This window comes from Glycine soja, chromosome 18, assembly GCF_004193775.1.
Source record: "Glycine soja cultivar W05 chromosome 18, ASM419377v2, whole genome shotgun sequence".
NCBI classification, from domain to species: domain Eukaryota; kingdom Viridiplantae; phylum Streptophyta; class Magnoliopsida; order Fabales; family Fabaceae; genus Glycine; species Glycine soja.
In genome coordinates, this window is record NC_041019.1 from 12,810,913 (window position 1) to 12,827,636 (window position 16,724).

General features: G+C 30.8%; 1 protein-coding gene across 1 annotated transcript; it reads right to left on the minus strand.

Annotated features, from left to right (window-relative positions):
* Nucleotides 1-5,048: 5,048 nt before the first annotated feature.
* On the minus strand, nucleotides 5,049-7,570 carry LOC114396602 (aspartyl protease family protein 2-like). The gene has a single exon (XM_028358668.1). The coding sequence runs from the start codon at nucleotides 7,018-7,020 to the stop codon at nucleotides 5,338-5,340; it is 1,683 nt and encodes a 560-aa protein (XP_028214469.1). The 5' UTR covers nucleotides 7,021-7,570; the 3' UTR covers nucleotides 5,049-5,337.
* Between the last annotated feature and the right edge of the window lie 9,154 nt (nucleotides 7,571-16,724).

A 16,724-nucleotide genomic window follows, 5' to 3' on the forward strand; every position in this document is an offset into this window, starting at 1 on the left:
GTCAAGTACCCCGCAAGCTATCATGTGGTGGTCCTAGAAGCCTCATCTAACTGGTCATACATATGAACCAGCGCGACAACTCCCCAAGCATAACCACCACTCTAAGCGAGGTCCCGAAAAGCGTCAAGGTGAACCACATGCACGTATGTTGTTGCACTCTTATTAGCAAAAAGAGTGCAACTGACCAGGTGCAGCAGATAAGCGCGAGCTGCTACAATCCACCGCCAAGTCTGACATCTCATCTCATAAATGTCTCGAACCCATCCTAGTCGTACATATGTCCCACGTGTCAGTGCTGTCTCGGCTCTGGCCTCCTCGGCAGACACCTCAAGCAACTCTGTCAGCAAAAATCTCGTCTCCTCTATAGAAAGAGCATGAAAACTGTGCAACGCGCCAGTGATGGACAAATGAAGGAGTGACGACACATCATCCAATGTGATCGTCAACTCTCCTACCGGAAGGTGGAAGGTGCTGGTCTCACCGTGCCACCTCTCCACGAATGCGGATATCAGTTCAGGATCGCCAGTAATAACTGAACAACCGATCAAATAAAACTAATTTAAATCAAATTATTTGAAAACATACACAACATAATTTAAAAAAAAAATTAAACAACTTCATTTATAAAAAAAACACAACTAATGTAAAAAAAATTAATTAGTAAACATCCACAACTTAATTTTAAAAAAAATTAAAAACTTCATTTATAAAAAAAACACAACTAAATTATTTAGTAAACATCCACAACTTAATTTTAAAAAAAAATAAACAACTTCATTTATTAAAAAAAACACAACTAATATAAAAATAATTAATTACTAAACATCCACAACTTAATTTTAAAAAATCATTTATAAAAAACCACAACTAATGTTAAAAAAAAATAGTAAACATCCACAACTTAATTTTAAAAAAAAAATTAAAAACTTCATTTATAAAAAAAAACACAACTAAATTATTTAGTAAACATCCACAACTTAATTTTTTTAAAAAAATAAACAACTTCATTTATAAAAAAAACACAACTAATATAAAAATAATTAATTACTAAACATCCACAACTTAATTTAAAAATAAAACTTCATTTATAAAAAACCACAACTAATGTACAAATAATTAATTATTAAACATCCACAACTTAATTTTAAAAAAAAATAAACAACTTCATTTATAAAAAAATACTTTAGTTATAATAAAATAAACAACTTTATTTATAATAAAATAAAAAAGTTTATTTATAGAAAAAAAAACACAACTAATTTCAAAATATATAATTAGTAAAGATACACAACTAAAATTATATATAAAAATAAAACAAAAATGGGAAAAAAAATTGAAAACATACACAACTTAATTTATATCATATATAAAAAATAATTAGTATTTAAAAAAAATTTCCAAATCACACACAACTTTATTTATAAAAATAAACTACTTCATTTATAAAAAAAATACATAAGTAATTTAAAATTAAATAATTAGTAAAATACTCAACTAAAATGATATAAAAACTAAACAAAAACAATTAACAAAAATAACCAACTTAATTTATACAAATAACCAACTTTATTTATAAATAAAATACACTAACTTTTTTTTAAAAAAAATATTTAAAAAAAAACCCAACTTCTAGAAGAAGTTGTTCTTCCGGAAACTTTCCGGAAGAAGGGGTCTTTCGAAAAGTGCTTCCGGAAGAACCCTTCTTCCGGAAAGTTTCCGGAAGAGGTGTTTCGGAAGCTTTCCAGAAGACCAGTACTTCCGGAAGACGTTTCATTACTTTCGAAAGAACCCTTCTTCCGGAAATCTTCCAGAAGACCTTCTTCCGGAAGTTCCGGGAAGAACACTAAAAGGATCTTCCGGAAGGCACCACCGTAAGCTCCCCTTCCCCATTTTTTTCGGCGTCTTCTACCCTAAGGTTCCACTAACCTAAGGTTCTTCTAACCTACCCTAAATGCTACAACTATAGTGCATAATAAAAGCAAAGGGAAGGTTAGGGACACCTACCTCGAACGAAAATGGCGTCCAAGCGAAACAAGCAGCAGTCGGGCTCGCGGAGAGGAGAAAACACAGGCTCTCGGAAGAGGGAAGAAAAGCAGAAGCAAGAAGAAGAGGCGTGAATGATTCCAGGAGAGGAGAGGGAAAGCTTTTTAAACGTTTTATTTAACTTTTTTAATGAATGGCAAAATGGCCCATTCACTTAGTTGCTGGGTGCACCTAGCATTTCCCAATATTCAACCTGATACTACATTTGTTGATCATTGTGAACACTAAGAATATGAACATCAAACAGTTATAACTTGATCAAGAATAAAGTTACCCCCTATTGTTATAACTTGATCAAGAATTAAGTCATTACCCTTGAAAGGTGTTGGGCTTTGTGCTAGAGAATCTAACTCATCTTTAACTCCTGTATGCCACCAACATCATTGTAGCAATTAAGCGTTTAATATGCATAGTCACTCCAGAAAATTTCTTATCATGTAAGTGTTAAAAATTCCTCTTATATATGCCATCCATTTTCACGACATCTCTTCCACACAAGAGTACTGGCAGAACATAGGGAACTCAAACCTCGATCCAATTGAAGCATACCAAATTCAACATTCTTTAGCAGTTCATTTTTAAGTAAATAATTTATTTCAATCACATCAACAAATTATCTGAAACACGTCAACATTTCACCTTGAATACATCATCCATGTCCATCCAAATGAGATAGAAACGAAAAAGAAAAAAATAAATAACAAAACCTTTTATCTCATTACTATTACTATTTGAAGGAAGGGAACTAAAGTACCATAACAACAAAAAAGGAAATGTAGTGACGAAAAGGAAAACACAAATATTAATTTGCAAGATTTTGTAATATGATATGTGAAATATAGATGAGTAGGGAAAATAATATAGGATCTTTTAAAATAAATTTATCCAAAAGTTAATTTATAAAAACTCTTTCATATAATTTCTTTAAAGATGAATTTTAATTTATGCAAAAATTAATTTTAATTTATAGAAAATTTATTTCCATTTTATTTTCTTCTCTTATAAAAACTTTTGGATAAGTTTATTCAAAGAGATCCTAAAAGGCTATATAGTGTTGTCTTGACCATAACATTACTAGGAATAACCAGGAAGATAGATAAGACAATAAAGGAAAAATACCATCTCTACACAGTGGAATTTGATAATACGATTAATATGTACAATAAAGATATATCAAAACTCTTTAATAAAGATTTTTTTTTTATCTCTTACTCTCACTAGATGTGAAATAGAATTGAAGTGTCCACTAACCATTTATTTTGTAATTATATAATGCGATGAATATGTTCTTATTCCAAATGGAAGAGAGGAAAAAAATTATCCCACTAAGATAATTTTAATCAATAGACAGACTCATATGGGTCGTTGGTATAATTAGTATGCACGTAAACCTAATTATTATCAAAAAATTTCTTTAGTCAGAAAAGAAACGTAGTGTATATATTTGAATTTTTGTTTAAAAAACTCTAAATTAAAATCCAGTTAAAAACCTATTTCTTCTAAATTTTGTTCTAACCGATGCTCAGAAAATAAATCATAATACACGTTAGCGTATTCTTTGATGCATGTGGTATGCCCTTGGTGACAGTTCCCAATTCACGTGTATCCCACCATAAAAGGCTAGTATGTTAAGATACATATGTATTTTTACATTAAATTTAGTTCACCTAATTGATTTGATTGATGACTCCCTCAACTCATAGTTAAACGTGTCTCTGGCGTTCAAAAAGGGTTCCAATTTGCTTACCTATGCCTGCACAATCAAACAATAACTCTGTTGTTTGGCGGAGGAAATTATGCCTATACTCATGCTGCCTGGTAGTCAAAGAAGATTATTCTCCCCATAAAACACGACCAATTAAATGCACAACAAATATATAGGTGACTAGTAAACAATCACATTTCCCACGTCATTATCACAACTATGTTTTCAAATAATAGAAGTGGATTTTGTATAAAATGATTTTTTTGTACAAAGTTGGAAAAAAAAAAGTACGAGTCTTTGGCTTGAGGGGAGAAAATTAATAGCAAAAGAACACTAGATGAAAACAAAAAATAGAGCGAAGGACACGCGCGTACCTGCCACCTAAGGACAACATTCATATACGTTTGAAAATATACGCCAAATTTATTAATTATTAATTTTTATCAAAAAATTTAATTGATTATTTTTATTATAATTTTTTCTTCTAATTACATTTTTTATTTGCAAAATTTAAACTAAGATCTTACTGATAAAACCCAATATTACTTAAATCAACTTGTTAGTTACTTTCATATAATTTGTCATATAAAAAGTATTAACTTTTGTAATAATTATCAAAAGTAAATTCTACTTTTAATTAGTCATATAAATAAGCATTCAAACTTTATACAGTTGGAGCTATTTTCTATGGAATACTAGTAATCAGAATCATTTAACAAGAAGAAAGGCCTACGAAGAAAGAGAGGGAAAGGAAAGGGCGAAAGAAAGATTACGTTAGCAAAATTTAAAATAGGCATGTGTTATTATTTTAGAGTAGCCTGAAATTCCCAAATACAATAAAGGAAGATGGCAAAATGTTTGATGAAGAGACACCTAACAATAGAGCTGACCCAGTCTTAATTTGTTTCCATGCTCATTTTCTTTGTTTTTGTTAAAAAATTGTGCCACATACCTAACAGATGAGCCATTGAATAATATATGGGAAAAACCATATTGCATTTGACCAGTTATTCAAGAAAAAAGAGAGATTTAAAACAAAGATAGATTATAGAAAAAAGAAATGTATATATAAGTAAATGGTCCATAAGAAAGTAGAATATCATTAGCAAATATTACAGCAAATCATAACGTGTAACTTATTACTTGATTTAGAGAATATAGGCACAACATAGAAATTGTTGTCATTGCTAGCTAACGAAACCAGGTTTCTTGTATGCAAGGAGGAATTTTCCTTTTTAGAGAATGCGTAAACAAAAAGAAAACCAAGCATGACAGATTGACAGTAAGAGGCATTATCATATTGAATTGACAGTGACAATGAACTCAAAATTGAAGCAGTTAATAAATGTGTACAAAACAATGAAATGTTTGTATTTGTAAATGACCTTGTTCCTATAATTTACCTAGGCCTAGTTCTATACCACCTGAAGAAACTAAATATGATTTCCTTTTCTTTCTTCTGTGTATATCACTTACCACCAATTGGGAACCCCCCCCCCCCCCAAAAAAAAAGAAGAAAAAATCAACCTCAAGAATTGCCATGTTTATAGTTGTTTTCCTATACACAACTTTCACCCCCTAACAAGATGTTAAACATCAGCACACTTCATTGGTGCATATCCAAGTCTTGATTTCTTCAAATCATACAAGATGTGGAAATTCTGCTGCTGATAGTTTCCAATTATTGAAAGTGCAGACCTAGGAGTCCCCAAAATAGCCAAGCAAACAACATCTTCAGGTTCAATCTGGATGAAGTAATTCTCCACAGGGAAATCCCACATAGCTCCATCAGCAAACAAGATTGCAAATTCAGGTAACTCCATTTTTTCAACTCCAGACACATTGTAGCATGGCTTTAGAGGGGGAAAGGTTTCAACAAGTGGAAAACCTTTGATTTTCCTCATGAATGCCTCCTTGATAATCTCATAAGCAGGTTCAGCAAAGTAAGTCAGAGTGGTGCCAGAATCAATGATTGTTCCCCCTCCACCTTGTGCTGACAAATGCCAAGTCTCCTCTGGAATCTTCAGCACCTCACCACCAACCATGATGGACTTTATCAGGACATAGTAAAATGTATCAACAGGGTTCTCTTTGCCACCAACAAAAGAAGTGAAATTCAAATTGGGGTGGCTGAGAAGCTCCTTGTCCTCACCAAATATCAACTTGCTACTAACACTAGAATTGCTGTTCCTATCCACAAGGCAATAGGAAAAGGAATGACCATAGAGAGATTGCAGCTGAGTAGCAAATGACAATGGCCCTCTCCCCAACCCTAGCAATCCAGCAGCACCATGAAAAAGTCCTCTATTCCAATGACCACAACCAAACATAACATTCTCAACAATCTTGAGCTCAGGCTTTCCCTCAGGTGTGGTGAGATTCACTGTGAAAGTTTCAAGTGCAAAATCCCCAGTTGTGTTGGAACTATCTCCATACCAATAGAAATATGGACAGCTTTGAGTCTCACCTTTGCAAGGCTGAGGAGGGTCTGGGGATGACACCAATTGGCACCTTGGATCATGGCAAGTTATGTTCTTAAAAGAACTAGAATCCTTAGGATCATAATATGGTCCATTTTGCTCAAAACAAGCATAACAAGGAACACATTGAATCCAATTAAGGTCACTACCAGTATCAAGTATTAGAGAAAAATGCTTAGGGGGTGTGCCAACAAACACATCCATGAAGTACTCACCAGAGCCAAGACTGACCCCTGACTCCAAGGTTGCCACAAGCTGACCGGAGAAATACTCCGGCGGGGCAGCCGGAGCAGCCGCCGCTGCCGCCAGCTTATAGGACTTCTTTGATTGCTCCGGTGCTTTCTCCAGCCTTGAAATTGTGTTTTGGTTCTTCTTCTCTATGACCCTTCTGTGAAGGGTCTGAATTCTCTTCAAGTCTCTCACTGTAGAATCTGCCACAGACCTTTTAGGCTCAGAATCTTTGCTCACTGAGTGGTGTCTCAAATTGAGTTTCACAGATTGCTTGTGCTGTTTTGCTGCCACAAAAGCCTCTCCCTCTTCACCATCCGTGTCACCATTTGATGTCATGGTTGCTACTGAAGGCTCAAATTTCTCTGACTTGGAGAAGCTACACCCAGTTTCTGTGGAAGAAGAAACAGCATTGAAGTGTTCATGATCAGGAAACTTGACTGCAGCAAGAGAAGATCCATTCTTGTTGAGATCATTGTGATTGTGATGCCCAAAAATGGATTGCACAGTGCAGGAACAGTGTAACACAAGGAGAACTAGAATGAGAGAAACCCTCAAAACCATAGTCTATGACTTATGATGATACCAACATCAAAAACACCTTGTAGAATTTCAGGGTGGAAGTGGCAAAATTCAAAACCCAGAAAGAGCAAAACTTTACAATGATCAGAGGTTACAAAATATGAGAATAAAGGGTAGGTGGTGTGAGAATTCAGAATTCACTCTCAACCAATCAGAAATTGCCACAAAACGCAAACAAGGAAACAAACTTTAAGGAAAGTGAATAAATGCAAAATCTCCACAAAGAATCAAATATTAAGGGAAATGAAAAATGCAAAAGATTGGAGCTTTCAACTTTCAAGGCCAAAAGAACGAGAGAGAGAGAAGGCGATTTAGGTTTGTTTTGGGGTGACTCTGTCAAGAACAAAGTGTGAAACACCAAAAACGCGGTTTCATTACCATGGCATAGTTTAATTAAAACTCATCAGTTTCGAGGTACACACAACGAAAAATCAAATTTTAATAAGAATATATATAATAATAAATGGTGTTCCTCTTCTTGCTGGGCATTTTCCTCTCAGTTTCCTGCTTCATTGGCATGTTTTAGTATTGCTTGTAAGGTATGGGTGGATGAACTATTGGACCAGACCCATGTCACATATTTAATACCGTATGGAATATGTTACAATTGGAAAATAAATTTTCACTGACTCTGAATAGAGAAAATTTAGTAAAAAAATTTAGACTTTAATTTATTGTAGATTTGTAATTTAAAAACAAACAACCATTTTTAATTATGTAGTAACTTAAAATTAGATGTTAGTATAAAATTCTTTTAATATTATCATTATTAATCAAATTTATTTTTAATATGATTTATCATGAAAATTTACTAAATGATAAATAAGGTTCACTATATAAAATAATTTATTTAAAACTTATTTTTTTTTTTAAAAAAAAAAAGGTGATGGTATCCCATTTTAAGGATTATGCAACTCAATAAACCTTTAGGATTGAGACTTATAATTTTTTAATTATGTATACATTTTAGTTAATAATAAAAAGTACATAAAAAAAATACATAAAAAATGTTTTACAATAACTTTTTCATACATGAGTTGCACTAATTTTTTCATAAAATAATTTATACAACTTTATCATGTGATAAATATTTATGGAAACTCTTGGTCTTTAACGTAAGTGTTACTAATATGGCTGCAATGCAACTATAAAAGTCAAAGTGAAGAAATGGATTTTTCTAAAGCATTTCCACTTTTCCAGTATTGGAAGTTTGGAACTCTCTCTGGTCTTGGTCAGAGTTTGTGAACCTGTCCCTGTCCCACGACTTAATATTGAAGAGAGAAAGAGAGAAACAAATCCACCTTTGTCACTGTGACATTGTGGCTTAGATTTCGAGGGAAGCCACGTTTACACTCTTAAAAGTGGATCAGACTTTGATTACTTTTACATAATTTAATTAGAGAGCAAGAGAACGAAATCTAATCCTAAATTTGTTTATATAATGAATTTATTTATTTAAATAGTTATTATTATATCTTCTAAATTATGTTTAAAATAATTTTTAGTAATTAATAGTGTAAAAATATTTACAATAATTATGCAACAAAACTAAATTCTTTTTTATCCGATTTTCAATTATTCCATAAACATAAGGTTGATATATATATATATATATATATATATATATATATATATATATATATATATATATATATATATATAAATATAATAAAATTAATTTCTAAATAATTGGGATGAATAAATTTTTTATATATAATATTTTAAAATGGATTTAGAAATATTATTTTTATTTAAATAATAAAATAAAATTAGTTCTAAGATATCAAATATATATTTTAAAAATTAATTTTAAAATCAAATTTATTTTTTTCTGAAAAATTAATAATTTTAACTCATTAAAATGAATTATATTTATTTATTTATTTTATAATAAATAATATAAATTAAAATAGTACAATATAAATGTCTAAAATATCAATTTTAAAAAATCATTAAATTAATTTAGTTATAAATTATTATTTCAATGATGATTAATAATGTGAAAATTGTTTGTCATTCAAACATATCTGTGGCCAACTAGTATAATTAATCTTAATCAGTCTAAATTCGTGATCTAGTTTGGCAGTTGAATTATTAATTACAATCGTACTAAGGTGACGACTGTTAGAGATTGAGACTAATATAGAAAAACACTACTGTATCTTTGAACAAAGAAGATGTTTTGAATAGAGTAATGTGATATCTGATTAATTATTACGAATTAGTTATAATAAATAATTTCATTAATGCTGTATGTAATTTTTTTACAGAATAAAAAGTATAACACTGACTTTGTATAAAATAATTTAATGATTGATTTTTAAAGATTTTAAGAAAAAAATATTAGAGAAATCACTTTTTAAGGGAAAAAATGACTTTATGAGAAAATATTCAAAATAAGTTTTTATTTTAATAAATTTTATATTCCTTTTAACTTCTGAATATTTTGAAAAATGATTTTATTTAAAAAATACTATTTATGGCATGCTCGACTACTATGACTTTTTAAATAGTTAAAAAACATCATAGATATAAAAATAATCACTTTACAAATTATAAACACTAGTATTTAGTTATTTCATTATAGAGAATAAATATTTTTATATATTAAAAATTACAATAAATACATATCTTTGAATATATAAAAGTTTATTTTAAATTTACAATTAATAAATTAAATTGTGATTAAAATTATTTTTAACTTTTGACAATTTCTTTTAAAAATTTATTGAAATTCAATTTAAAAATAGAGATAAAATAAAATAAATTAAAAGGGACAAACGGTGAGAACATTAAGTACACAGATCAAGATAAAAAAGAAAAAAGAAAAAGCTAGTTTTACGTGGTTGAGAGAGAAATTTTTGTCTTTCTTATTTTTTTTTTTTTAAATGTGTTGTTACAAGAGTAGTGTGTGAAACACACATTTAAAAGAAAGATGCACATAAGTCAATTATTATTAAATTATTTCATTAGTGATTTCAAGTTCGAATTTTAGGTATATATGTACTTATATTAAATATTTGATAGAAAATTTTTTGACACCTACAATAATTTTATTAAACCTGAGTAAAATTATTTTTAGTAAAAAATATATCAAGTCTTTATCAAATGAAATAAAATAAAATATTAACAACTTCTAACTAAAAAAATAGGAAGAGTGTCTCACTCTTATCTTTCAAGATGTGTATTTTAATTTATAATATAGAGATATATTATTTTTACGTAAATTTAGATGTGGCTTTCGAGTTCTAAATCTCAATCTTGCTTGATGATCTTATTTATTCCTTGATAGAAAGGTCAATGAGGAATGTACATGCATAAATACTTCGATACCTAACTTAACAAGGGGTTACAATTTACAAGTGTAGGAAAAAGAATTGTTAGAATGTAACGAGAGGAATTGCTCCTGCAAGTAATTTTATATATTTACAAAAAACGTGTCCCTATAAAAAAAATAGATGTTATTCTTATAAGATAATTTTTTTAAAATGAAAGTTAAAAGTTATAAGAGATAAAAGAAAGAATAAATTAATATTAATTTCTACCACTTTTTTCTTCTTCTTTTTATGGTTCTTACTCCTCTAAATCTCTATAAAAAAATGGAATATGCCACAGTATGAGATGAATATAAAATGATTGTTTAATTACAGAGAAAAATGTATTTTTAGAGTATGAACAATAAAAAGGATCATACAATATTTTTAAAAGAAGAAATATCAATTAGTAACCCTTTCATATATAATTGTAATTTCTAGAAACTTAAATATTTTAATTTTTATTTTTATTTTGTCATAAACTTATGCAATTTGTAAAAGTTTATAATATTTTTTTTATGAAAATGTTATAAACTATTTTTGTGACTCCAGGTCCAGATTTTGGCGACAATACTAAATTATACAAGTAATAAAGTGATGAGTAAGTATCAACAAGTATCATCTCGGCATGAACTTATGCGACAATTGGGTAATTAATAATATAATTTCTAGACTATGAATATTGGGAGAATTAAGGTAACTAAATGTAAATGCCAATTTTCATAAAGATGAAGAAATTAAGGAAAGAAATAAAAATAAAAAAATTAAGGAAAGAAATCTTGGTTTGAGACTTTTCACAAATACTTGGAGTGTGTAATAAACAAATTCTAAATCAATGAAAGAAATTTGTTGGGTTTAACTTTATCAAATCATCCTATTATGTGACCATTATTATTATCATAATCAAAGTCATGTTATAATCAATCTACATATTTATTCAAACTTTAATCCCTTAAGTGAGAAAGCCTAAGTCCCTTGATTCCAATATCAATTCCTTGAATTAGTGTAATCAATGTACTTACATTAAGAAAAAGGACTTTCATGATGCCCATTCCTTTTTAGCCTATCCCTAGACATAAAACTTACCATGTGTTCTTTTGAGTTTGCAATTTAATCAAATTTCCCAATTATAATTGAAATAAAAGAATCATGCAAAAAGGGTGATGATCAAGTCAATAACAAGCATTAAGCACGAAAGATAAACAATAACAATCCCTAATGAAATAATAAAAAACGCAATTACATGATAGTAGACTCAATTACATTAAATCCAATGAAAGGATGAATTTAACTATGCATAGCCATTGGGGAAGAAAAAAAACCCATGAAGAATCAATTGGAGAAGAGCAAAAAAGCATGAGAACACTGCACAATCTTCTTTGAGCCAATATCCTCTCCAAAAACACACTTCAAAACCCTCAATCATGTGTCATAAGCCCCTTTAAATATAATGAGTTTTCAATAGTTTGAGTTTTTCTGACAAACTGGCTTAAGCCATTCGCATAAATATGGCTTAAATAGTCTTTCTCCTTCAAACTTTAAAAGTTTAAGCTATCTCAAATGTGACTCGCTTAAGCTAGCCTTGCATCTTCACAAATTTATCTTCGAAGCTCCAAATAATGACATCAATGCTTTTGAAACATCTTTCCAAATTGTCCTTAATCAATTCTACAAAATAGACATAAAAATACCAAAAATAAAAAAGAAAAAGCAATAAAAAAGTTCCTAACTAAAGATATTTATTCAAATCTAACTAAAAATGAGTAAAAACATGGTTAAAACATAAGAAGTATCCAATAGTTGCACCAAAAGCATTGTAGAATATAAGTAATGGTGGCAGTTATCACTCGGCTAAAAAAAAAATTCAGATCTGCTACTGTTTATAACTATTTTAGCCCCAAGATATATAGAAGGTTGTGTAATCTGTTAACATTGATTGGCATGCATCTCTTTATTAGCCATGTGGCAGAGTTTTTTTTAATTATTTAATTACTAATAAGTTTAATTTAAAGAAAAAAAAATAAAAAGTACACAATTAACATTTGAAATTAGTCGGGTGATCTGAAATTATGATTTTTTTTAAAAAGTGAGAAATAAAATATTTCAATTAAAAAATTGGGGACTAAAATTATATTTTTTTTAAAACTCAAGCACTAAAAATTGATACATTCATGCATACTTGTACAAATGAAATTGTGTAAAAGAATTCAAAATAATAAAACTTATTGTCATGGTGTGTTTGACCAAATGGATGAATGAGTTTTACATAAGAGATAATCTTACTTGAGCAGGAGTAATTGCAGTGAAAGAGAGTAAGACTTTTAAAATATAATGGAGAAATTTCAATAAAATAATGAAAATAAAAATGAAAAAAAAATAATAAATTAGAAGCTTATAAGTTCAAATAAAAATGTTTCAAAAAAGTATTACAAGTTAGTGAAATACACTCCTTTACTAATAGCTCTATTTTGGTCAATAAATTATTCAGTCGAACACTAATTTATTTACCTCACTAAACACATTCTTAATTCACATTAAAAAAAATGGTAGTGAATTCACATTTCAAATTAGAAGCCTATAAGTTCAAATAGAAATGTTTAAAAAAAAAAAGTATTACGTACAATTAGTGAAATATACTCTACTAAACTGCTCTATTTTGGTCAATAAATTATTCAGTCAAATACTATTTTATTTACCTCACTAAACACATTCTTAATTCACATTTCATTTCTTTTTTGTAGTGAATTCACATTTCAAATTTGAATCTTGGATATGAAAATTAGAAGAATGTTACTATTTTCATTTCTTCACACATGCCTTTGAATTTTACCTTTGGTTTCCCATATCCTACGACTAATGGTATGAGTAGTTTTCCTGATTGGAAGGTGTGGGATATGTGAACAAATAAACACGTGCAAATAATATTATCCTTGAATTTATGTGTCATTTGACAATTTTCAAGTTACGTACGCCGCCGTGCCATGCCCCACGCAACCAACACAAGTTCATAATTAATTATCGTTGTCATATTATATAGATTATAGAGCACGAAAGTAGATTTTAGTTAGTTTAAACAGTGTATATACCTAACTTCAACATTAGTTATCTTTTGTGTTTGATTTCCCCTCTCATCAGCATTATTATTTTAGAAAATACGTGATTTAGTATATTATAATGAATAAGTCTTTAATTAAACAAAGCTATCCTTTTCAATGTAGTTTTTTTTTTTTCATTTCAATGAAATCTTTTATTGGTACACATATAATTATAAAGAAGTATCTTGATCAGTTATTAAGAATTTTTTAGTCTCCTCCAAGAATGTGTAGACATTCCTTGGTGTTCTATTTCCTTCCAATCAGATTTTTCTCCAAGGCAAGAATTTGGATTCAATTCCTAATTAACCATTTGTTTAAGAAACCCGAACCCATCTTCAGCAAAACCAATCACTTGGTACATTCACATATTTAATTTTTTATTTTTAATTTTAGGTTTAATTATGTTTTTAGTTCCTAAAACTTGGAGTGAGTTTGATTTTGGTCTCCTAAATTTTAAAAGATCATTTTAGTTTCTCAAATTTAAAAAATATGTTTTTAGAGAATCTTTAATGGAGAACTTTGAGCTCGATTCTTGAGTTCAAGATCATCTCTTCACCAATCTCCCACTAGAGAGACCCTAAAGATCTACACACTTGAAGTTAAGTTCTTGTAGAAGAACCCTAAAGATCTACACTTCTTTAAAAAAAATCATTTTTTATTCTCTCTCTTCCTAACTGATTGAGGAGAGAGCCACCAGATTGAGGTTAGAGGGAAGATCAAAACAAAAGAAAGGAACAAGAACAATAATAACCAATGGATCCAACATACAATAGATCAAATTGTATAGAACAATAACAACAACATATCAAACAAAGAACATAAACAGTCCAGAACAAGAACAACAAAAAATCCATAACTATATAACAACAACCTTTAAAAATAATTAATAAAAATTACAAAATGAAAGAACCAGTAAGGCACCACCATACATCAATGAACAAAGAGACATGGTGGTTGCCACTTTTGTGACCAATGAAGATGGCGACGTCGACCAAGATCTAGACCATCGAGTCCACTTTTGTGAAGATGGCAGAGAGATCAGGGGTAATGATGTCGATTCATTGTCATGGTGGCGAGATCAAAAAAGAAAGGAAGGGAGGTTGGGGTGACGAGGGAAGGGGAGAGGGAAGAGAAAGGGAGAAGAGAACTTGGTGCAGAGGAAGAGGGAGAGGGAAGAAAAGGGAAAAGAATGCTTGGGGCGAGGAGATTGGGGTAGAGGAAAGGGGAAAGGGAAGAGAAAGGAACTGTGGAATAGGGGGAGGGGAAAGGTTCTCATGGAAGAGAAAGAAGGAGATGTTGAAGATGTCATCACGTGAGTCTGTTATTCTTGTCCTAGTCTTTAGGAATTGTTTCTTAAATTCCCTTTATTATTGCAAGATGTGGTTTATTGTTATTAACCGGGTCTATAGGAGGGTACATGTCTTTATTTTCTATTTTGCATGTTTAGATGAGTGCCTAGTTTGGTGGTAGAACATTGAGTTGTAATGCCTATATATAGGTTGCTTTATTGATGAATAAAGTGTCAAGTCAATCCGGAATTTTCTTTTACATTTAATAGTTCCTCTACTTAAATTTTTTTATTAGTGGTATCAGAGCCTGAGAGTGAAAATTGGGTGAAAAAAAAGAAGAGAGTGAGCCAAAAAAGAGAGAATATGTGAGATATAGAAGTAGAGCAGCAACTTTGTTCCTTTCTTTTTTTTCAATAGCAGCGAATGATGGCTTCAGAAAACTTTGTGCAACCTACAATTCCACGCTTTGATGGTCATTATGACCATTGGATGTAAAAATTCTTGAGGTCTAAAGAGTATTGGCAGATTGTTGAGAATGGAGTAGCAGAACCAGCAACAGGCACAATCTTAACATACCAGCAGAAAATTGAACTTGATGGGCAACGATTGAAGGATCTCAAAGCAAAGAACTATCTTTTCCAAGCTATTGATCGCTCAATCCTGGAAACCATTCTTTGCAAAGACACCTCCAAACATATTTGGGATTCCATGAAGAAGAAGTACCAAGGAACAACAAGAGCATAGAGGCAGAAATTCCAAGCACTCCATACAGAGTTTGAATTACTCCGTATGAAACTGGGCGAGTCGATTTTTTATTTTTTCTTAAGAACAATGGAAATTATCAACAAAATACAGATTCATGGTGATAAGATAGAGGATGTAAAAGTAATTGAGAAGATACTTCGATTGATGACATCAAAGTTCAATTATGTGGTGTGTTCAATTGAAGAGTCAAAGAACCTTGATCAGCTCTCAATTGATGAACTCCAAGGTTCATTACTGGTTCATGAGCACAAGTTGATCGAGCAAGACAATGAGGTGCAAGCTCTAAAAGCTTCAACTAACTACAATGCTACGACATAGAATCAATCAGCAGATCGAGGTGGAGGAAAAGGAGGTCGAGGCAATAGAGATGCATGTAGCAAAAGGGAAGGACAAGGTAATAGAGGCAGAGGTAGAGCAAACAATGATTGAGGAAACCAATACCAAGATAATATGCCAAACTAATCTAAATAGACAACATGGAGAGATATCTAATATTGCAAAGAAGGAAGAAGAAGTCTCATTATTAATGGTTTGTCATGCAAAGGAGAAAACCAACAAGAATTTGTGGTACTTAGACATAGGTGTTAGTTGCTATTCATGAGTTAGTTTGATATTGAATATTTGCAAGGAATTAGCACTTTACCTTCAATTTATGGTTCTATTTGTAGGAATTGTACATATTTATCTTTGTAGTGTGATTTTATAGAGTAGATACTTCAATTTTGTGAATTAATGTTGAATCCAACTCAGTTTCAGGCCAAAAAAGAGAAGGTTTAAGTAGCTGATGACTCGCTCGACAAGGTAGATCCGCTCAGCGAGTGGCATCCGCTTAGCGGATTGGGAAACCCTAGAAGAGGATAAACCAGAGATGTGCTCGCCCAGCGCACAGCCAACCCGCCCAGCGAGGACGTTATCTCTTCTCATGCTCAGCGTGCCTAGTCTCACTAAGTCAAAATTCACTTACTCTCGCTTAGCGAGCCTTCGAAAACTGAAAGGTCCAAGAGCCTTTAAAACTCTGAAGTTGGCGGAAATAAAAGAGGGAGTTCTAAGAGTTCGCATGGGAGGAAGTAGTAGAGACACAAAGAGAGAAGAAAAGAGAGCTTAGGCCAAAAAAGAGAGAAATTTAGGGTTTAGAGGTTGTAGGAGACATCCTCAACCATCTTCTTCCATTTCTTTCACCAAAAATAGTTATTTTCTTGTATTTTGAGTTTTAGCTTGTAATG

Coding starts and splice junctions, on each gene's coding strand:
- LOC114396602 (XM_028358668.1), bottom strand. CDS start 7,020: ATGGTTTTGAGGGTTTCTCTCATTCTAGTTCTCCTTGTGTTACACTGT.